The sequence below is a fragment of the Myxine glutinosa genome, chromosome 1 (assembly GCF_964187855.1).
Source record: "Myxine glutinosa chromosome 1, kmMyxGlut1.1, whole genome shotgun sequence".
Taxonomy (NCBI): domain Eukaryota; kingdom Metazoa; phylum Chordata; class Myxini; order Myxiniformes; family Myxinidae; genus Myxine; species Myxine glutinosa.
The window spans coordinates 210,223,628-210,248,239 of NC_136261.1; the positions used below are offsets into that span (position 1 = coordinate 210,223,628).

The following is a 24,612-nucleotide window of genomic DNA, read 5'->3' on the forward strand; positions in this document are numbered from 1 at the left end:
GGCCTAAGCTTCAACCAAAGCCATCCCACAAGAAGTTGGGATTCAATGTGCCATTAAAGCAGCAGTAACACCAATGCCCGCTTTTAAGGTGTGTTGCTGTGCGTAGCCATTTTGAATCATTGCTTCGATGCTACTCTTGACCCCATCCCCTCCAGCTTTGTCAAAGCCTCCCTCCCTGCTCTCTCTCCACTTATCATTGCAACAATAAACTCCTCCCTGTCTACAGGCATCGTCCCACCTTCCCTCAAAATTGCTGCTGTTACCCCCATTCTAAAAAAACCTGGTCTAAACCCTGACACCCTAAACAACTTCAGACCCATCTCCAACCTACCCTTTCTGTCAAAAGTTTTGGAACGCGCTGTAGCCACTCAACTCAAACATCATCTCTCTGCCAATAACTTGTATGAAACATTCCAATCCGGATTCCGCTCCAACCACAGTACTGAAACTGCTCTCCTCAAAATCACCAACGACCTTCTCCTCTCCTCTGACGCTGGCAACCTCAACATTCTCGTCCTCCTCGACCTCAGCGCTGCCTTTGACACCATCGATCACACTATCCTCCTCACCCGACTTGAATCCACCTTTAACGTCACCGGCACTGCCCTCTCTTGGATTAAATCATACCTCTCTGACAGATGCCAGTTCATCTCCATCAATAACTGCAAATCCCCCACTGCTCCCCTCCCCCAAGGTGTCCCCCAAGGTTCAGTTCTTGGCCCCCTCCTCTTCATCCTTTACCTGTCCCCGCTCGGTCACTTAATCCGCCGTCATGGTCTCCAATTCCACTGCTTCGCCGATGACATCCAGCTTTTCATCTCCACCAAGTCCGTCTCCACCGACACCCACTCTATCCTGACAAACTGCATCACTGAAATAAAATCCTGGCTTCAAATCAACTTCCTCAAGCTTAACTGTGATAAATCTGAAATAATCATCATTGGCCCAAAAACGCTCACAAAATCCACCCATAACTTTGCCCTCAACATCGACGGTATCCCAGTATCCACCTCCCCTCACATCCGGAATCTTGGCGTCATCTTTGACCAAACCCTTTCCTTCGACAAATACACTAAACAGATCACAAAGTCAGCCTTCTTTCACCTGAAAAACATTGCCCGTCTCCGCTCATCCCTCTCCTCCACGGCTGCAGAAACCCTCATCCACGCCTTCATCACCTCCCGTCTGGACTACTGCAATAGCCTCCTCTATGGTTCACCCTCAAAAATCACCAATAAACTCCAATACATTCAGAACTCCGCTGCCCGTCTACTCACTCATTCCCGGACCCGTGACCACATCACCCCCGTCCTTTACAAGCTTCACTGGCTCCCCATCCCCCAGAGAATCCAGTACAAAATCCTCCTCTTGACATACAAAGCCCTCCATAACCTGGCCCCATCCTACCTGGCTGACCTCCTCTCCAGACACACTCCCACCCGCAACCTCCGCTCTGCTGGTACCAACCTCCTGACCCCCTCCATCCGGACCAAATTCAGATCCTGGGGGGACAGGGCCTTCTCCATCGCTGCTCCCACCCTCTGGAACTCACTACCTCACACCATCAGAGACTCCTCCTCACTCACCACATTCAAAACATCACTAAAGACCCACCTGTTCAACGCTGCATTCAACATTCAACCCACAGCATTTAACCCCTGACTATCTCTTCTCCTTCTCCCTCCTTTTGCTTTAAATATTTCCCTATTGATTCTTGTCTTGTCTTTTTGATTCTTGTCTTATATATATGCCGTATATCGCTGCTGTTTGTTTTCTTGATTCTTGTCTTTTTGCAATTGTTGTTTTCATGTATTGTTATGCATTATGTTTTCCACTCTGTCAAAGCGCCTTTGGGCTTCTGGAAAAGCGCTATACAAAATAAATGAATTATTATTATTATTATTATTAAATAAATAGTCTTTGAGATTATTTTTAAAAACAAAAATACATTATTAAATAATCTGTAGCATTTGAAAAGGCAGTTGAACAAAACCAACTTGAAGTTATACAAGTCAAATCTAAATTGCATGTTCACTATATACTGATAATATGTGGTGTATTAGCAAATAGTTTCTTGATTTCCAGATACTTTATGTATAATTTCTAGCAAAGTACATTGCTTTGAAAACATTGCATTATAATTAAATAGTGCTTTAAAATGAGGACCAACTCCAAGGTTTTGAAAGCCATTTGCTAAAAGCTATTCGACCTGGAAGGGAGGGGAAGGGAAAACAACCTGTCAATCTCCACTTCAAACATAAACCACACAAAATGCCACCAATATTAATCTTACCGATGCGTATGAATTGTTTTATCCACACCTGCTTCTTCAGTGCCTCAATCTCTGCCTTCACTCGCTGAAGCTGCCGCAGTGATTCATTGATCTCGTGCTTAATGAGGCGCAGTTCTTCTTCGTTCCTCCCAGCAGATGCATTAATACTGACAAACTACATCAATTGTAAGAAATAGAAAGGCAAGGAATAACTTCGATCATTGAAAAGACATGGCTGCTAGCCATCGAAATATTAGTTTGTAAAGCATGAATACTATATGGATAATTGCATCCTTACCTTTTCCTTGTAGAACTCTTCTGCCTCAGCCTTGCTTTTTGCAGCAATGGTCTCGTATTGGGCACGGACGTCAGCGATGAGGCCACCAATGTCCAGGTTGCGCCTGGTGTCCACTTCTATGTACAGAGACGTGTCCCGGATCTGGGACTCCAGTTGATGCATTTCCTTTGTTTAAAATAGTACAAAGTTAATTAGTGAGGACAACTCGAGACCTTTCCAGAAAATTAAATCCACAGAGACTTGCAGGTATTCAAGTAAAAAAAGCCAATTTCAGGAATTTATCACAGGCTGGTTTTCAGGTGTTTTTAACGTTAAAAATAAATAAATTAAAAACTGCACGAACAGAGCAGACCTCTGAAAAAAGGTCTTTGTAGAAGCTGATGTCTTCTGTCAGACCATCCAGAATTCCTTCTAATTCCACCTTCATCAAGTACGATTCATCAACCTCCTATGAAGAAACATTGTATAGAAATCGCTTGCAGATTCTTACCTTGCGGTTGCATCAATTCACATTTTAAAAAAACTCTAACACAATGATTACATTTCCCGTATATTGAAAATGCTCAAATATAGTCGATATTAAAATGAGGCAATCAGATATTTACCTTCTTCACGACGACAAATTCATTTTCCATCTGGGAATGTGTGGTGATTTCTCCTTCATACCTGCATGAAATAGACCATGCATTTTATCATCAATCGTGAAAAAAAGTTTTTGGGGTTTCATTAGTTGGAGATAATCTCGTGGAGGTGAAAAGAGAAAATGTAAGGAAGATGATAACGGAAGCTGCAATAATTTAAATAAGGATGGTTGGGATATGCAAAGTAGAGGTTGGAAGAAATGTGCTCGGGTTTAACTGTATGTATGTATGTATGTGTGTATGTGTGTATGTATGTATGTATGTATGTGTCTCTATGTATGGATTAATGCGGGCACCCTGAGGTTAGTTATGCAGCTGCAAGTTTCGTTTGATTCCATCAAATTTATGAGAAAAAAAAATTCGCCCATTTTGCCATTTTCTTCTCCTTGGGGATGGGGGGGGGGGGGGAGGGGTTGTGCAATTGTAGGGAGGGTGGGTGCAATTGGAATTATTCGACTTCTATAACCACAATGTATTATATATGCACATAAGCAGTACGCATGTTTTGGGCTTCATATATGTAAGCCTGGTTAATTTTAGTTTTGGGAGCGATCGAGGCAGCGGTCTGTTGCCTATACACCACCTTTAAAAAATGTATGTGTCAGACGAGTGTGTTGCATTCTTGGAACAAGATCACATATAGGGTGGGTAATCTGCTATAGTATTAATAATCATAAAGATAATAACTTGACTCCCCCAGACAGCTCCCATAGGAGGGCATGTGCTTCTAGTCTAAATAATGGAAACCAGGACTATTTATAGCAATCGGTTATGGAGGTACTGTTATGAAGGTCTATGGTCATGCCACATAGTGCTTGATGTGCAGCGCACTTGCAACGCAGGTCTTCCACAGCTCCCTGCATCTGTTGCAGCTCACTCTCCAGGCGTGGTTGTCCCAACGCAAGTTCGTCCAAATGTTGGCGGAGCAGTGCCACATATGGCTCGAACAGGTTGTCCAAATGCAGTGAAGCAGATCCACGTTCTTGCAGCGCCTTCCACTGTGCCTCCAGCACTGTCTTCTGCTGCTCCAGAAAACGAACCTGCATGCCAACGAAGGTGTTTTTAAACTAATATTTAAGGACAATATTGTATTAAATACAGATGTTCCATCTACTGTAAATGCAAGGTATTTATAAGTTATCATTTTTGGAGCAGAACAGAACAGTCAGGTACTTTAGATGTGTAGCAAGCAATTGAAATTCTAGCCAACTATATGACACGAATTCCATCCTAAAAAATTCACTATATAATCAGTGTGTGTGTGTGTGCGTGTGTGTGTGTGTATGTGTGTGTTTGTGTGTTCGTGCATTACAATACTCCTGCAAAGGATTTTACAGTACTAGTAAAAAGCCTGTCAACAATGGCGGGTTGGAGCAGTTTATTCGATGGTGCAACCTCGTGAGCGTGCCAAAGTCTGAAGCCTCAGCCTAGTGTCAAGAGTGCTTTTAAAAACTATTTATTAGACATCCTACGGATGTAAATGAACACTATGAAAAAAGGGTAAAGTGTGGTTAAGCAATCGGTTGGTGTGGACGTGTGGCGTGTCTGCATTTTTTAAAATTCATTTTCTTGGCAAACGTTGGTCCAATTGACACTAAATTTTCACCATAGGAGCCTGTATAATTTTATTTTATCTATAATTATGATGTAATGGTCACGTGGTCCAGTCCGGACGCCATCTTGGAAAAAACGTTGCACCAGACCAAGAATCCCCTAAACCACTCAATGGAAAAAAAATTGAAACATGGCTGGCTCATTGTCAAGTACTCCTTATGGGAAATAAGATATGTTAATGACGATGTTATCGGTACCTTCATTATGACATCATAATTCGACAAGTGCAACGCTTGATGAGATCAGTATGAAAAAAAAAATTCTCTGCAACTGTTAGTCCGATGGACATGAAATTTTCACCATCGGAGTGCCTCCTCCTGTAGAAGTTTTTGTGATAATTTTGACGACATAGGTCACGTGGTACAGGCACCATCTTGGAAAAAACGAAAAATGTTGCATCGCTATATCTCTGAAACCGCTCCATGGAAAAATTGAAACGTGGCTCATTGTAAAGACCTCCACATGGGGAATAAGTGGTTGTTAACAATGATGCCATTGGTGCCTTAATTATGACATCATAATTTGACAGGGACAATGCTTACCTTAGTCTGATCAGTTTGAAATTTCTTGAGCGTGGATCTACGCAACAATTATATTAGAGAATGTAAATTTATGATGTAATCGCTCACGTGGATATTGGATCAAAGAAAAAAAATGTTCAAAAACAGAAGAGTTCGCTCGCAACAAGTTGACTGCGTAGGGTAAGTATTCTATGAATACCATCTAGTTTTACTATCCGTGTGTTGTACATCACTTGCAGCGAATTTAATCTCCCTTTGCCTTGTATTTATTGTTATTTTGAAAATAAAAACGCTTCTGTACACCACCCTTGAGGCTCGGTTTGCAAGCCACCGTCTACAATTCCAACAGAAGAGACATAATTACTCTTTTGTGGAAAATGTTTTTCTAGTTTATTTTATCCTCAAAAATAGACCGTTGTGAACACACATTCGTGTTAAAAGATTGAACTTTAAAACCTACCCTTATGAAGGGGGACAGACATCTGTACAAATACACAAACTGACATTGTGTTTTATATGGTAGACAAGAAATGCCTCTGAGAAGGAATAATATCAATGAATAATATAATGAGAATGAATAATATCAATATGCTATTCATAAAATGCTGATAATAGTTTTTTTGTTATTTAGATATTGTTCCGTCTTCTGAAAACACAGTACTTTCATGAGAAAATCCAGGAGAAATTATTGTGAAGGATTTGAAAGAGGAAGCAGATGCAATGTAAGTATGAATAAGGAGACATTTCCATATTATGTATACAAAATGGTAGCATTATTTGACCCTGTACCTCCCCTATTAGTCATCTTACTATAATTCACCAAATGTCCGTCCGTCCGTTCGAAGGTACCGCAAAAACGGCTCAACCGATCGCAACGATATTTTGGGTGGGTATTCCTGGGACCCCTTGGAGTAAAATAGGCTATATTGTTTTTCCAATTTTTCCCCAATTTTCCAGTTTTACCAAACACTATGGAATAATATTTACCGATATGAACAGTGATGTGGCTTTTGTTGAAATTCTACGTACTGGGAGAGAGTAGATCGACTCCTGACGAACTCTTCCTATAGAAACGTGCGGCTCCGAAGTAACTCGGCAGCGTGTGCAAAGCGACTGAGAAACAGATGTAGTGGCCGCTTCCGTGTTACAGATTCGGCGCGCACTCTTCACACATAAACGGGCGACTGAGAAAGACGTGTCGCGGCCGCTTCCGTTTTGCAGAATTCAATCTTTTTTCAAAATGGGCGCCATGTACTGTTTAGATTTTGATGATTTGTGTGTGATATGATTCATCGGATGTTTATATGAATCGTTTAAAATAAAAAAAGCCTTCAATTTCTGATATTTTGCCTTTTCATTTGGGCCTCCCAATTGAAGCCCCGCCCGTAGGGCGGGTACCGTTGCTAGTAGAAAAAAATTTACGAATGGTATTTGGCTTAAAATGGAAGCAGAAAAACACAAGAGGGGTGGTTGTTTTGAGATAAATGTTTAAAATGTTGTAAAAGGATTATATAAAAAATTATAGTGATAATTTTGATTTTTGATAGAGGAGGATTGATGGAGGCAATGATTTTTGTGTCAGATTATTTTGATCACTATAATTAATTATTTATTATTATTGTTTTTTTTTTGGCAGGTTATTTATTAATGTTTTGATTATATGGTCTCCCACCTATGCAATAGCAGGTGAAGTGGTCACACAAGAAAGGTGGGCACGTAATGAGATTAATGAATCAAACGCTGATTTTTGTAATCTAGTTACATGAGATAAATGTCAGCACAACGGCGTAATCACAATTATAACTGGTTTACGCCATAAGTTATCGATATTCTATACGATAAGAGAGCCATTTGTCCGTCCGTCTGTGTATCGCAATTTTTCTCAAAGATGGCTGAACGGATCTTCATCAAACTTTCAGGGGTTTATCAATGAGTGTTTTGGCAAAAGAAAATTGAAAAGGCAAAAAAAAAAAAAAAAAGTTGGATTTTGTTTTGGATATTTTTTTTTTATCGCTCTATATAAATGCCTAAGCCGTTGCAGCTATGTGAAAGGTAATATTAAATTATCCCTAATTCGTGTGTGTTTGTGTAATATAATATGAAATATAAATTTTACTTAGTGAGTGTAGAGAAGTGTTTTAGGCATCCATAAAAATAGAAAAAAACCCCAAATTGATTTCTTCAAAATGCCAACGGGATTAGGACATCACCAGGCAACGCCGGGTACTCCCCCCTTGTATGTAATATATAAATCTGGTATAAACCCATGAGTTATGTAGAAGTTTTAAAACCACAAGTTCTGATGGCGTGTCGACTCGATGACCGCATTGCACGGGATTGGCGGCGACAGAGCGAGACTCCTGCACTTATTGCCCGCATGTGAACCACCAGGGAAAGCCAATCTCACGTCACTCCATTAGGCTCTTTCACCTTCGGCCAAGTCGAACCGACCAACCCGCGCGGCCCGTATTCGGATCAGGGACCTTGGCGGGCAAACCTTGTCGATGAAAGAGGCGAAGCGATCGTTCAGCTTCTTGATGGCTTCTTTCTCCTGCGTTCGTGTGGGCAACATCGTTGGGTCGATGTCCACCTTGACGGCCCCTCCTTGAAACAGCAGCGTACCTCCAAAAAGAGTCCCGGCCGAGGCGGATCCCGGGCGCAGGGACGCGCGTCCATAACCCGCGGGGGTATATCCCCGAACCCCCGCACCGTGCGAGCGGCTGCTGAAGCTCGAACGGGACGAAGAGCGTTTGTTTTTGCTGGACATGCCTGCAGAGGATGTGTGCATGGCTGCGCAAGGTGCGGGGGTCCCGTGGACTCGCATCGGTTTTAAAGCCCCCCCGGATCAGCACGCACTTTGTCAATCACAGACATATTCCTTTGCAATTGGTGCGAAGCGACCAACAAAGGACCCGAAAACCCCTCCACCCCCAAGACGACCTGAATGCATAAACAATTATAACCCTCGTTAGTGGTTATCTTTCATTACCCACGCTTTGCTGTAATTTTCAGAATCCGCGGTGCCACCAAACGGTCTCCGGAGAGACCCATTATGACTTCCTGGAGATACTTAGAGGGAATCGTTATCTCCGCGCAGGGAATTACATTTAATTCCCCTCAAAGGGTTAAAAGTGCTGGAATTATGATGATGGTATATGAAATGGTGAGATCATTCAGTCCTATAACGGTCTTGTAACGGTGAAGTCCAGCACTGCAGGCGCCACCACCAGCACAATACCATTACACATAGTAGCATTAATGTAGTTGCTCTCAAAACCAGAAAAGTTGAAAAAAATTGATAAAAGAACGAAATAGTGGAGGCCCAACTACTCTTGACAGGGCATTGACACTCAAGGAGAAGAAGTTAGGAACATTTCTGTAGGTGCAACCCAAGTATTGGTGCATACAATTCCCACTGACCATCCATGAGAATCCAACTTCCCTCAGTGAAAACAATGCAATAGCCTTCACCCACTCCACCACAAAACCACTCACAACAACAACAAAAATTGGCTACTGTTGTTAGTGACATGATTACTTGTAACTGTAGGTCTTGCAACAAGGTAGCAGAGGGATGTTTATTCATTTTTGGCAAAATACCAGAACAAATTCTGAATATGTGAGCAGATACTGGCGAATATAATCAGATGAGAGAATGTACAAGTTTGGTGTTAAAAGAATGGCACAACATTCGGAATCGAAGTCAGAGATAAATTGATGGACATGACCTCTACAAATAGGGAGAGCTCAGGTTGCTAATGTTGAGATATCAGAACCCATTTAAACACACACAGACACAAACACACACACACACACCTACACACACACACACCTACACACACACACACGTATATGGTTACGTGTATATATTGTTATGGATCTCGGGGGTCGGCGCTCCCCTTATCAAGGGGGGATTAATCCCCTTGTCCATCAAGCAGGCCGTCCCGAGTCCTGGGAAGCTATAACGTCCTTCCCGGCGTGGCGTTAGGTAGGGTTTGCTAGGCCTATGGGTTCGCTGCTACCTAAGTACTAATGCCAGCCCGAAACGGGGGAATAACTCCCGCTCGAACCACGGATATGACGGATAATGCCGAGCGGTTAGCAATCCACGGCCCGAGCCATTAACAAAGACTAAACCCGATTCTAGCAGTTCCGAATCGTGCCACAGGTACTCAATTGAAAGAAAGGACGGATGCGATCGGATTAGGGAAAAACCAAGAAAGAACAAGGTGTTTTATTTACAACCAAAAAGGAGAGGAAAGGAAAGAATGTACAGGAAGAAGAAGAAAAATAAGCGGGACACAGGGCAGGCTTAACTACAGTCTTAACTTACGACCCCAGACAAACATACACACTCACACGGGATTGTAGCTGGTAGGGTGGAAGGTCCAGATAGATGGGGTCCAAGCTCCAGGTGAGGCTCCGGTTCCATGGGCGAAAACCCGGCAGGCAGCTTCGCGCGTATCGTTCACCCGCGAGCGGACCTTACATATGGCTGGGGGGGGGGGGGGGGTGGTGGGAGGCTCGTGTCCTTTAGTGTATGTAACAGATTCGTTGTTCTTATTTGTTCGTTTGTTCTTCGACCACGTTGTTCGTGATCACTAAAAATGTTTAAACTTTCCCCTGAAGAACTGTATTCGGTCGTATATTATAACACCTTTTTCTTCTTCTTCTATAAAAGGATGCTTTCGACTTACTCACCAAATCTATTCATTCCAAAAAAAAATTACATCTCTTACAGTGCCTCTTTCATACATTCCCTAAACTCTCCTGCTCTCCACCCCCCCCCCCCCCCCCCTCCAGCGTCCTCAAACGTATTTTTGACTCGAAGGTCTCAAGAAACTCATTTTGCAATAAATGCTCGTTTCCCATTAATCATACACTTTTCAAAATCCAATCTCACCCCTCCCCTCCAAATCTTCCCCATCACCCCTTCCCTCCAAATCTACCCCCTTGCCCCTCCCCTCCAAATCTTCCCCATCACCCATCCCTTTCAAATCTCCCCCCTTGCCTCTCCCCTCCAAATCTTCCCCATCCCCCCTTCCCTCCAAAACTTCCCCATCACCCCTCCCCTCCAAATCTTCCCCATCACCCATCTCTTTCAAATATTCCCCCTTGCCCCTCCCCTCCAAATCTTCCCCATCCCCCATCCCTTTCAAATCTCCCCCCTTGCCCCTCCCCTCCAAATCTTCCCCATCACCCATCTCTTTCAAATATTCCCCCTTGCCCCTCCCCTCCAAATCTTCCCCATCACCCATCCCTTTCAAATCTCCCCCCTTGCCCCTCCCCTCCAAATCTTCCCAATCCCCCCCTTCCCTCCAAAACTTCCCCATTACCCCTCCCCTCCAAAACTTCCCCATCACCCCTCCCCTCCAAATCTACCCCCTTGCCCCTCCCCTCCAAATCTTCCCCATCACCCATCTCTTTCAAATCTTCCCCCTTGCCCCTCCCCTCCAAATCATCCCCATCACCCATCCCTTTCAAATCTCCCCCCTTTCCCCTTCCCTCCTAAACTCCCCCCACAACCCTCCCCTCCGAGACTCTCCCTCGCTCCTCCCCTCCGCGACTCTCCCTCGCTCCTCTCCTCCTAGACTCCCCTCTCACCCCTCCTCCTCAAAGCGTCCTCCCCGCTTCTTCCCCCTTCCAACTTTCACCTTCATCTCCCCCAACCTTCTGCCTCGCGCTTCCCCCTCCTCAAATAACACCTCACTGTGCCTCACCCAATCACCATCAAACCTTTTGTCCGCCACATTCTTCCCTTTCTCCAAGCTTTTCTGAAATCTCTGACACACCTTCAACAGCTCTCCCTACCTCTTCCTCCTCTTCCACATCTTACCCTACCCCTCCCCCCCCCCCCCCTGTTCTGTATCCGATGCTCCCCCTTCCTCTTCATTAACGGTATGGACCTCAAACATCCGGGGCCTTCGCTCAAACTTGACTGATCTCTCCATACAGGTTGCTTCTGACAAACCAGACGTGATCTGCTTAACAGAAACTTTCCTCCTTCATGATGTCTCTGATTCCTTGGTATCTCTCCCAGGTTACTCCCTTCTCCGGTATGATAGACCTGAGCCTCGTCCTGGAGGTGGGGTTGCTATCTTTATAAAACAAGTACAAAAAGTTTTAATTAAAACAAAAGCCGCGTCGATGTTACACAATGCCTAGATGCAGCTGTGCCTATAACGTCGATGTTATAGGCACAGGACATTCCTATTGATTCGATTACTTGATGTTATTTTTGTGCAAAGTGAAAATATATCTCGGCAATTTCCCGTGTGTGGCGACGAATTTTTAATATATCTCGGCATTTTCCCGTCTGTTATTTCAGGCGGTGTATGACTGACCATGCCGTGATAAAAAAAAAAAAATCTCGGCAATTTCCCGTGTGTGGCGACACGTGAACGAAGCTATGCTCCTCTCTCCACATTATTGTGACTACGTATAAATTAAATATTTCATCGTGACGATTGTCATCAAATAGACGAATTTTTAATATATCTCGGCATTTTCCCGTCTGTTATTTCGGGCGGTGTATGAATGACCATGCTGCGATTTAAAAAAAATATATCTCAATGGACTTGTTACAGGCCTTTGAGAATTCATTTCGTTCTATAAAGGGCAACTTTCATCGGATTTTCTTCCCGTTTTTTTTCAACCGAGTCTAAAACTATGTTAGCGACTGTGAAAAATGAAATGATATATCGAATTTGAATTGAAAGAAAACTGTGTGAGAGAGCAAGACACCACGGGCCTACAAAACAGGCCTCAAAGCTATGCGAGTTAATAAAATGGTGGATATTTGTTTATATGAAGACTCTCCCACAATGGGTGGAGCTATGGTTCCCAGAATGGGTGGAGCTTTGAGGTTTTGTCTTCTCTGCAAGAACAACAAGAACAAGAAGAAGAAGAAGAAGAAGCAGAAGAACAAGAACAACAGCAGAGGGCACTCTATGACCAGCGTCTGCGACGCGGCTAAAAACTATCTTCCTCACTCGCCCTGCACTGCCCTCTCTCCACCTCACCCCCAGGAATACCTTTGGCTGCGGCTTCCCCTTCGCTCTCACCTTTTGTTCATATGTGTGTTGTACCGTCCACCAAACAGTGATGACTCCATCTTCATCTCGCTGTCTGATAAGATGGACTAACTTCTATCTACCCATCCCAACTCTCTCTTCCTCATATGTGGTGATTTCAATTGTCACCATGCCAGTTGGCTAGGTGTGGGTACCTCTCTCATCAGCCATGGCTCTTCAGCAAAGGACTTCTGCGACTCACTGGGACTGACACAATCTGTCAATTTCCCGACCCGGATCTCAGTCAACGGACCATCTTCTCTTCTGGACTTGGTTATGACTAACTTCCCTGAAAATGTCTGCGGCTCTTCTTCTGCTCCAATCGGCTCATCTGATCATGTGCTTGTTAAAGTGGACATCTCTCTGACCATTCTCAGAGAGCCTCCTCAGCGTCGACGAGTCTGGCATTTCACTCAGGCCAACTGGCACGGTCTTCAAGCAGCCATCAATCATCTGGACTGGTCTCCCATCTCTACCGCCTCTGACATCAACTCATCCTGGGAATTCTTCCAAAGTAAATTGCTCTCTCTCATGCACAGACGTATCCCATCTCGTCTTCAGTTGTCATACCCTTCCTCCCGTCCATGGCACACGGAATCTTGTGGTGAGGCTGTTGCCCAGAAACAACTTGCTTTCGTCTCCTGGAAAGCAAATCCAACGGAAGGAAATCTCATTTCCTTTCACAAAGCCCGAAACAAGTGTGTGTCCACCCTCAGGAGAGCCAGGAAACAATACCTCTCCATTCTTAAGACCGAACTCTCTTATCTGTCTCCCTCTTCCAAATCCTGGTAGCGTCTGGTCAAATCTGTTTCTGGTGTTTGTTCCCCCTCCATCCCCTCCCTCACCTCAAACGGCTACACGGCTGACTCCGCATGTGAAAAAGCTGAATGCCTCAACTCTGTGTTTGCCTCTAAATCTTGTGTCCCAAACCCATCCCTCTCTGTATCCACCGTACCCAGTCGTACCCAGCTGCTCCTGGACTCTGTGTCCTTTCCTCCTGACAAGGTGGAAAAGTTTCTGTCAACCCTCGACTCTGATTCTGCAACTGGACCTGGTGGCATCAGCCCACGGGTCCTAAAATCCTGTTCTTCCGCTCTTTCACTCCCTCTCTCTGTTCTCTTCACCCTCTCTTTTGCTCAAGGTCATCTGCCATCTGCTTGGAAATCTGCCAACATCACCGCTTTGCACAAAAAAGGTGCAAAACCATATCCTAGCAACTACAGACCAATCAGCCTTCTCCCAATTATCAGCAAAGTCATGGAATCCATCATTGCTTCATATATGAAATCTTTCCTCTTCTTCAATGGCTTGATCTCTGATCATCAATTTGATTTCAGACCTGGTCACGCTGCTTCTGCTTTCTCAACAATGGATGGAGGTCCTCAATGCCAAACAGGAAATTAGAGCTGTCTCCCTTGACATATCACGTGCCTTCGATTCGGTCTGGCACCCCGCTCTGCTCACCAAACTCTCCTCCTTTGGTATCCATGGAAATCTCCACGCATGGCTGGCGGACTTCCTCTCTAGTCGTAGTCAACGTGTGGCCCTGAATGGGTTTCTCTCATCTCCTCTTCCTGTTCAGGCTGGAGTTCCCCAAGGCAGTGTTCTGGGCCCTGTGCTTTTTCTGGTCTTCATCAATGATCTCTCTGACTCTCTTGAAAATCCTCTCTATCTCTTTGCTAGTGACTCTACTCTCTGTCGCTCCATTCCTGATCCCTCAGATCGGCAGTCTGCAGCCTCCTCACTCTCTGCAGACCTGGACAAAATCACAGACTGGGCAAACAAGTGGAACATGTCTTTCAATCCTTACAAATCTCACACTCTTACGATGTCTCTCCGAAAATACCGACTGGACAACCCTCCCATCCACTTTCTGAATAATCCTCTCCAAGAAGTTCTGTCACTCAAGCTTTTGGGTCTCACTATCTGCCATGATCTTTCCTGGGAAAACCACATTTCAAATCTGGCCTCCAAAGCCAGTCGCCGACTGGGCATTCTCCGTCGTGCGAAGTCCTTCCTTGGCACACCTGAGCTCCTCACCACATACAAGGCTTTCATCCACAGCTCAATGGAATACTGCTCTCCCCTCTGGGCTGGTGCTCCTGCCTCACACCTAGCTCGTCTTCACGCTGTTGAAACCAAAGCGTTCAGAATCATTGGAATCTCCCGCGATGAAGCTAACTCCAAGGGCCTTTCACTCACTCACCGCAGGCAGGTGGGTGGTCTTTCCGTCTTCTCCCGACTCCTCTCTGGCCTTACCCCCCCCCAGCTCTCTCTGGGCTCTGTCCCCCAAATATTCCTACAGGTCGCACAAGATCTGCCTGCAACCCTCTTATGGTTAAACTGCCAAAATCAAGACTCTCTGCTCACCTTCACCCCTTCATTCCTCTTTTCTCCCGCCCCTGGAACAAACTCCCTCACTCTCTTCAATCCCACTCCACCCTCCAGGTCTTTAAAACAGCTGTTCACCACCATCTCTTATCTTCCCCCATCCAAAACCTTGATCTTTTCTACCCCCGCTAATTTCACCCCAAATCCACTTTTTTGAAATACCAACTTCTGTCCTGGAAGTCCTTGGTGTCCTTGTGTTTTATACTTCTCCCACCCCCCCCCCCCCTTCCCACGCCTCCTCCCCCCAAGCCCTCTCCCTCCCACACATCTCCCTGCTCTCAAATGTTATGTTTGTGTGCTTCCCCTTCTCTCCCCATCTTGTCTTCCGCTCCCTCTTTTTATATATTTTGTTTGTCTGGTTGATTTGTTTGTGAAATAAATGTTAGCTCTTTCACGAGCCTCGATTCAGTATACAAAAAAATAAAATAAAAAATAAATAAAAAATAAACAGGTTTATTTTACGGAACCCGAGACAAAGGAAACGCGACAGAACTAATTCTAAATTGGGACGTCCCCACAGATTTCCAATATGACACAAATGTAAAATTAATAAAATTAATGTCCCGTTGTGTATTTGTGAATGCGAGCTTATCTGTCTGGCAGTGTGAGGGATCGATGCTCGAGCGCGTCGCCCGACGCAGCTCAGGTTGGCGTGAACTGCCTGGTCCTTGGCGCGGAGCGTCCCTCGGTGCGCTCGCTCGTCAGCGCTCGAACGCAGGCCCCGCTCGTCGTTCGCACACCAACGCAAGGCAGAGAATCGACAGCGTTCCTTCTCTCCACAGTCTTTCGAACTGCTCGTTCCTCCACCAGGTCCGAAGCAAGAGAAGGCCCAACCCGAAGGGACAGTCAGGAGAAAGAGGCCAAGGGAAGAGAAGCGAGGGAAGAGTGCGAGGGAAGAGAGAGAGAGAGAGAGAGAGAGAGAGAGAGAGAGAGAGAGAGCTAAGAGCCAGCCAGCTAAAAGAGACAGCCAAGAGTGCAAAATGCCGACGAGCGAGTCGTTTTGTCACTCGCGGTGTGACGTCAGCCCTCCTCTCTCCCAACCAGTGCCTCGTTTCTTTGTGGTCTTTCGCGCCTTCTGACATCACCGGCGCTTGTCCTCCAACCAGCGACCTGCTTCTAAGTAGTCGTTTTGCGCCTTCCGCACTGATTGGCCGAGGTGTCACCGGTCGGTGGCCAATCAGTGTGTCGCTCCTTTACCTTTCTCACCCTACAATCAGTGGCCAGGTTCTTTCCCCAACCAATCACATGTTCTCCTGGGCGTGGGTATTGCTTGTTGGTTCTTCCAGTCATTGAGGCGGCGGGGAATTATTTAATGAGTGGTGCGCTAATGGGCCTATCTAATGTCTATGGGATGTATTGCCATAAGGGACACTGGGATGCTCACCGAAGGGAACAACACACAAGGGAATTTTACCCATAATCCCTGTACTAATTAGCATGCCCCGCCCCCTCATGGCGGGGACAAAGATACAAGCTTAATCCGACATTCGCGCGACAGTACTTATTACATCTAGATTCCCAATCACAACAGTCGAGCACCTACCGATGCAGATCTACCTGGATCTAGATATTCCTCTACCCATAATTCATAACAATATATATACACTGCCTTGGATATATATTGTTGTGGATATGAGAATTGTGTTTTTTTTGTGTTGTAAAATATCACCCTCCTTCCTCCAGTTGTTGTGTATAAAGGTCAAAGGGCGTCCCTTAGTTAGGTCATATACAATCACGTAGCCAAATCATAGATCTCCCTGTTCAGTAGTTATCTCCTTATTGTGTGTATTAGATTAAGGCTGTGTCTTCCATAAATTGACACTCCATTGCACCGAATCCAGACAAGGTAGTATCCCCTTTCAATTTCCCCAGAACCTCCATTGGATTCCCCTTTCCTCAATTGCCAACTGCATTGAGCGGTTCGCTGAATTCTGCTGCAGCTGTGGGTTGTTGTTTTCGCTGCAAGACTCCATTAGCCACGAGGTCATCTCGGAGCCGAAGGTGGGAGGAGTCGGCCCAGCGCCGGGAACAAGGCGTGGCCTTGCCAACGCCTCCTCTAAGGGCGGGATCGGTGAGTCCTCGCGACCAATCAGGGCCGAGGCGACCTCACCGATGGGCGTGTCCTGGAGGCCGGCGGCTTGATCGCCCGAGGGAGATATAAGCGCGCGCGGAAGCCTTTGGAAGAGTTGCGTCAGAGATACGGCAGATGCGTGACCCAGCTGATTTCTGCAGAGAGCCGCCTCAACCAGCCCCGTTTCAACCAGCCGCGTGAAGCCCTGACGGGACAGCGAGTGACCCTGCCGGTGTGCGGTGTAAAGCCGAATACAAGGAACTGCCGGCTCCTCGCTTCCCGCCCGGAGTGGACCTGCTCGCTGTGCCCTGTGATTCCACCTGCTCATCCCTCCAAACCATTCCTGCCATTCCATCCTTTTGTGTACATGAGTTTGTTTTGTGTGTTCTGTCCTGGGTTATAAGTAAGTCTGTATAAGCTAGAAATTGCACTGTGTCCTTCTGGTCCGTCCCCCTTTCTACATTATTTTATTATCCTTCCTTCTTCCTTGGTTTCTTTCATTGTGTAAGTAGTAATAATAAATAATTGTCGTATTTCCAACCTTTTGCCTTCGTCTTCTTCTTCTTCTTCACATCCATCGTCTTTGTCTTTTCCCCATTGAATACCTGTGGCACGATATGGCCAACGTTCAGGATCGGGTTAGTCTTTGTTAACGGTTCGTGCCGCGGCTGCCATCCGCTCGGCAAATTAACATCTTATCCGCGGTCGCGAACTAAGCTGCTCACCTGCCTCTGGAGGGACCACGTCGGTCAGTCACAAACGAGGGGACTAATCCCCCCTCGAGAAGGGATCCGAGGCCGACGTTGGGTTCCGTAACAATATACACACACACACATACACACAAAATATATGCAGTATATATATATATATATATATATATATATATATATATATATATATATATATACAACACACACGACATGAATTTTAAAGGCCATTTTCCCTGCTAGAGCGGGGGTTAGCCTTGCGGTCCCCATGACAATCTTCTCCATTTTGCCCTATTTTCTGCATCTCTCCTTGTTAACCCCCTTTCCCGCATTTCTTCTTCCACCATCTTTAGCCAAGTCTTTCTCGGTCTTCCCCATCCTCTGCTTCCTTCTACATTCATTTCCACCACTCTTCTCAACCAGTCACTTTCATCCTTCCTCAACACATGACCAAACCATCTCAACCTGTTCCTCTTCACAGCATCAATCACAGGCTCTATTCCCATCATCTTTCGCAATTCATCATTTGTCTTCCTCTCTCTCAACGATACTCCGCACATCCGTCGAACCATTCGCATTTCCACCCTTTCCAACCTTCGTTGCTGCTCTACGTTCATTACCCATGTCTCGCTCCCATAAATCATAACACTTCTCACACATGCAGCATACACCTTTCCCTTCAGCTTCAACGACACTCCCTTCATCATCAGCACGCCACTCAGTTCCCGAAACTTCTTCCATGCACATCTCACTCGAGCAACCGTTGCCGAGTCTGATCCATCTTCTCCATTCAGCATGTCTCCGAGGTAGCAAAATGTTTTCACACCTTCCAGCTTCACGCCGTCTCCAAGATCCAACTCAACATTTCCTCCATCTGCAGCTCCCTCTGTGCACACCTTACATTTGAATGTAGCTGCCACACTGGTTAATGACCCTCTCAGACCACTACATTTTTGATGAACCCACTCAGCGCACATTGTACATTGAATGGAGTTCACTCCGACACCATTCCTACACACAGCACAGGGCAACTTCCCAGTTCTTTCCACCTCACCACATGCTTTACCACTTGCCATCACCTTCGTCTTTCCGATATTCACCTTCAGACCATTTGTCTCCATACATTCCTTCCACGTGTTCATCTTTTCCTTCAGTCCATCCATACTTTCCGCAATCAACACCAGATCATCTGCATACAACAACTCCCACGGTAAACCCTCCTTTACGTTCTGAGCCAGCACCTCCATCACAGCTACAAATAGTAGTGGACTTAGTACCGACCCCTGATGCACTCCCACCTTCACCTCAAACTCACCACTGTTCCCGTCCTTCGTCCTTACAGCTGTGCGCGCTCTTTTGTACATTGCCATCACTACTCTGATCAACCATTCCTCCACTCCTAACTTCCTCAATGCCCATGTCAATACTTTGCGTGGTACCCTATCGAATGCTTTCTCCAGATCAACAAACCCAAGAAACAACTTCTTCCTCTTCTCCATGTACTTCTCCTGCAACTGCCTCACAATGAAAAGCGCGTCTGTCGTTCCTCTTCCTGGCATGAATCCAAACTGCATTTCGTCGATCTTCACTTTCTTCCTTATCCTCCTCTCCAACACCCTTTCCAATACCTTCATTCCATGCTCCAATAACTTTATCGCTCGGTACGAGCCACACTCCAGAGGGTCCCCTTTCCCCTTGTATAGAGGGACGAGGGTACTCAGTTCCGAAACCACTGGAATGCGGCCTTCTTTCACCACCAGATTACAGATCTCTGTCACTCTCTTCACACCCCAACTTCCTGCTGCCTTCAACATATCTCCCACAACTCCCGTCGGCCCTCCCGCTTTTCTACCCTTCATTGCTTTTATCGCTTCCTCAACTTCCTTCTCAGTTATCTTCTCTGCCGGTCCTAAAACTGGGTTACTCTCTATGTTGCCATCCCATTCATTCTCTGTATTCAACAGCATTTCCATATATCTTTTCCATCTTCCTTTAATTCCATCTGGGTCGACAACGATTTGTCCCACTTCATCCTTCAAGCAACTCACCCCCATCACATCACACCTCTCTTTCGCTATCTGCTTTGCATTCCTGAATACTGCTTTCTGACCCTCTTCCGAATCCAAGCGTTCTCCGAACATTTTCCTACATGCCTCCTGCGCCTTTGCTACCTCTTTCTTCGCAGCCTTCCTGGCTGCCTTATAACTTTCATGCTCTGCTGTTTCTGCTCCCGTACCCTTCGCCTTCTGCCTCTCCTTGAACTTCTTCCTCTTCTCGTCAATCCTCTTTCCAACTTCATCATCCCACCACCATGTTTCCGAGTGCCTCGGTGGTCCTTTTGTCCATCCACATACCTCACCAACGGCTCCCAACAGACTAGCTTTCATCGACATCCAACCACTTTCAAGCTCAACCACATCATCCTCGACCCTACTCAGCCTCTCTTTTAATGCCTCCCTTACTGTCACCTCTTTCAACCTCCACACCTTCATTCTCGGTTGGTACTTCACCCGCCGAGCTCTCCTCGCACCTTTCACCCTTACGTCGCAGACAACCAAGTGGTGCTGTGAAACAGCCTCCTCCCCCGGGATCACCTTTGTGTCCCGGAGGTGCCCCCTATCTCGCCTACGCACCATCAGGTAGTCAACGGTTGTCGTCGACCCACCTGACGTGTATGTAACAAGCTTATTATCCTCTTTCTGGAACTGAGTATTACAAATCAACAAATCAGCTCCATCAGCAAACTCCAAAATCCTTTCACCTTCTCCATTTTTCACACCATATCCGTAACCCCCATGAACTCCGTCAAAACCATCCATACTCCTTCCCACGTGTCCATTTAGGTCTCCTCCTACCACAACAACTTCCTCATCTTTCACGTTTTCCATCAGCTTCTCTATCGCACACCAGAACTTGTCCTTCTCTTCATGGCTTCGACCAACCTGCGGAGCATATCCCGAGATGACGTTCACCAAGAGCTTTCCAATCATCATTTTCACCATCATCAACCTATCACTCACTCTCGTCACACTCACCACACTGTCTACAAACTCCTCAGAAAACAGGACACCAACACCATTCACGCCCTCCAGGCACCCTTGCCACACAAACTTGTATTTCTGTCCCTGCCTACCCTTCACCATTCTCACACCACTTCCCTTCCATCTCGTCTCTTGCACACAACATATGTCCACTCTTCTTCTGACCAATACTTAGAAATATATATATATATATATATTTACACACACACACACACACACACACACACACACACACACACACACACACACACACACACACACACACACACAGTAAGACTACAGAAAGTCTACACCCCCTTTCAAAGCTTTCACCTTTTGTTACCTTACAGCCTAGAAATCAAAATGCATTAAATCAGACTTTTCCACCTTTATTTAATCATCGTAACCCACAACCTCCAAGTGAAAAGCAAATTCTCCAAATTTCAGAAAATTTTAAAATACAAAACTAGATTATCTTGGTTGGATACGTGTCCACCCCCCTGAGTTAATATTTGGTGGAAGCACCTTTAACAGCAATTACAGTTGTGAGTCTGTTGGGATAGGTCTCTACCAACTTTTCACACCTTGATTGGGCAATATTTGCCCATTCTTCTGTACAAAACTGTTCAAGCTCAGTAAAGTTGCATGGGGAGCGCTGATTGACAGCAATCTTTAAATCAAGCCACATATTTTCAATTGGATTTAGCTCGGGTCTCTGACTGGGCCACTCAAGGATATCTATTACTTGCAAAATTGAAGATCATCGAAATTGTGTGTGTAGTTCTATTTTGGGGGACCACTTTTACACCCAGTGGACCCCTTAGACCCCAACCATTTTAATGCCGGGAACAAACTTGAGTTCCAACGTACCAAAAATGAGGCAGGGGAGTTATGTAGAAGTACTACATAACTTTACATGGGGTGTACGAACTTTATAGGGAGAGCACAAAGGCTCTTTGTTTTGCCTCGGGCAACCTTTTGCCAAGGTTTGCCTCGGGCAAACAGGACGGTGGACACCGGTGAGGAAATGAACAGCCGAACTCGATTCACTCTGCAACGGAGCAGGGGTTGGCGCGGACTTTTTAGCCAAGTCACGATCCCATCAGCAGTTTCGGAGAAAAAGTTGCAAATGTTTCCGGACGAATTGACAAATTGTTTCCTGACTGACTGACTGACAGACGGACGACTGGCCATCCCATAAGCTCCCTGGAACTACACTCCAGGTGAGCTAAAAAATAGCGGAAACGCCCCTGGTCTCACCTGGTAGAACCAGCGAGCCACTGCTAGGCATGGATGTCCCACAAAAGATGTAAATTATCCGATGGTTTGAACAAACTTGTGAAAGCACGATGCAGCGATAATTCCTTCCAAGTTACATCAAAATCGGCTGAATACATTTGGAAAAGTCAGAAGTAGCGATCCAGGCATCGTAATGACATTTGACCTTTAAATTGTCCTAGTTATTCGCATTTTTGATGGGATTTGCAAGGCATCAGGAGGCCTTGGTCCTCCGAAGTTCTGCAAATTTTCTCAAAATAGGTTTAGCATCATGGGTAATGAAGATTGTGGTGTGGTCAAGTTTCATCTAAATCATGCTTGTATTTTCAGAGAAGAAAGCAAATGCCTATTTAGGGAAGTAAAGCGTAACCCACTTTGACCCCCTGTAAACCCCCCAGACCCAGATATTTAATGCCATTTTGTTATGATCACAAAACGTTTCTCTACATTCCGGCAGTATCATCAAGATGGTGTTTTTTCACAAACGCCATATGAGCTTTTAGATGCATCTTTTTCAGTAATGGCTTCTTTCTTGCCAACTGTCCATAGCGGTCAGCTTTGTGAAAGGAACGGGATATCGTTGATTGATGAACACTGACCCCCATCTCAGACATAGAGCCTTGTAGATCTTTCAAAGTCATTAATGGATTTACAGTGACATCCTGAACCAGTTTCCTGCTTGCCCAGATGCTGAGTTTGGTTGGGCGACCTGATATGGGTAGAGTCTGGGTGGTATGATATGTTTTCCACTTCTTAATAATGGATTTCACCATACCAGTACTCAAAGGGATAATGAGTGACTTTGAAATCTCCGTATAACCCTCTCCTGAACGGTGCTTCTCCACCACATTATGTCTGACTTCTTTTGAAAGCTCCTTGATCTTCATGTTTTCCTTAATTTTTAACCGTCAGTTGCACCTTAAAACTCCTTAGATACGTAAGTGGGGGAGTTCAATTTTAAGTTAAACCACTGATTACATACAGGTGAAAACTATTGCACTTATTTTGCAACTTTTGAAACAAATAATTTGCTCCTGAAGTGATTTAGGGTGGATTAAGCAAAGGGTTTGAATAGTTTTGCAACTGAGAATCATCTGATTTACTGCATCAAAGTTGGCCTCCAAAGCCAGTCGCCGACTGGGCATCCTCCATCGTACAAAGTCCTTCCTTGGCACACCTGAACTCCTATAAACAAACCTTCATCCACAGCTTAATGGAGTACTGCTCTACCCGCTGGGTTGGCTCCCCTGCCTCACATCTTGCTCAGCTTGACGCTGTGGAAACCAAGGCCTTCAAGGTCAACGGAATCTCCCGTGCTCAGGCTGATTCTAATCGTCTTTCACTTCACCATTGCAGACAGGTCGGTGGTCCCTTTTTCAATTTTACGGCCTCCTTTTTGGTCTTGCACCCTTTGCTCTTTCTGTGCTTTGTCCCCCTATGTTTCTGTAGTGCTCACACAGTCCACCATCAACCACCTGGTGAAACTACCTAAATCCTGTATTACTGCTCATCTCCACTCATTTGTTCCTCTTTTTTTCCTTCATGTGGAATCAATTTCCACCTCCTCTTCAGTCTCATTCTTCCCTCCAAATATTCAAGACAGCTCTTCACCACCATCTCAGATCGTCCCCAGTCTAAAACCATGATCTTTTCTACCCTCATTAACCTCACCTCGAGCCCTCCTAATTTTCCAGTTTTTTTCTCCTTAAAGTTTCCTTCTTCACTCCCCCAAAGAGGATAGGAAGTCCTTTGCATCCTGTTTTTGTCTGTTACGTCCTGATCCATTCAGTGTGCTAGCTCTTCCACAAGCCTCGACTATATACACAAAAAGGTGTTCCTTTGGTGGAGCTCCTTATTTGGGGAAATTATATTGAGTTGGCACCATATTAATTGAAATAACAAGCAGACATTCCAGCAGTTGTGCATGCCACACGAGAACCACCTTTCGAGGCAATTTTTTCCCCGCAGAGCAGGGGTTGGCCTTTTTCGGGCACCATGGTCCCCTTTTTGAAGCAATGTTTTATGGCCAGATGCCCTTCCTACCGCCAACCTTATTAGTCGCCTCTTGCGACACACAGGGAATTACCAGTGAACGGGTACTCAATTTGCCGACCTCGGAAGGAAGGCTGTGTCAACCCCCTGGCGTTAATTCAGCGATCCACCGGGATTCAAACCCAGGATCCCAAGCCGGCACCCTAACCGCTAAGCCAACACCAGGCTCAGTTGTGCATGCCACACAAAGCCTATCTATTTATTCTTCTGATTTTGGATTCTCTGGGAATATTTCAATGATGAGATATTCGCAGAAAGAGAACAAGGCTCTTATCTTACTGAGCACATTGCACCGCAATGCCATTCTGGTAACAAATTGCAAGGGGAAACCAGATATCATCATCACACATGACAATCAAACTAAAGGAATAGCTGAAGTCATAGATCAAAATATTCGAATCTACTCCTGCAAATGACTTACAGACAAATGGATAGTTATAAAATGTAGAAAAATGTTGAAGATTTTTCATTGAATGCGCACCTCGTTTTTTGCAGGTTGCATCCAGACAGCTACTCGTGTGTATCATATAATAGGTGTTTGTTATTCACAAACATAGTGAATATAAGATTGACACTGAACATTCAATTCAGGGCTGTATAAACCCTAAACTCCGAGGGCCGAATTTATGAAAGGCATTTAAGAGTTAGATGTGTGTAGAATCGCAAATCGCTGC

At 45.4% G+C, this 24,612-nt stretch overlaps 1 protein-coding gene across 1 annotated transcript in view; it reads right to left on the reverse strand.

The window, feature by feature from the left end:
* Positions 1-8,125, reverse strand: part of LOC137416371 (keratin, type II cytoskeletal 8-like) — a 60,624-nt gene extending 52,499 nt beyond the window's left edge. The window contains exons 1-6 of the mRNA XM_068101922.2: positions 7,844-8,125; positions 4,043-4,251; positions 3,176-3,236; positions 2,923-3,018; positions 2,571-2,735; positions 2,322-2,447 (exon numbers count right to left, since the gene is read on the reverse strand). Coding sequence (XP_067958023.2) covers positions 2,322-2,447; positions 2,571-2,735; positions 2,923-3,018; positions 3,176-3,236; positions 4,043-4,251; positions 7,844-8,113 — 927 coding nt within the window. The 5' untranslated portion in view covers positions 8,114-8,125. The remainder of the gene's footprint in view (positions 1-2,321; positions 2,448-2,570; positions 2,736-2,922; positions 3,019-3,175; positions 3,237-4,042; positions 4,252-7,843) is intronic.
* Between the last annotated feature and the right edge of the window lie 16,487 nt (positions 8,126-24,612).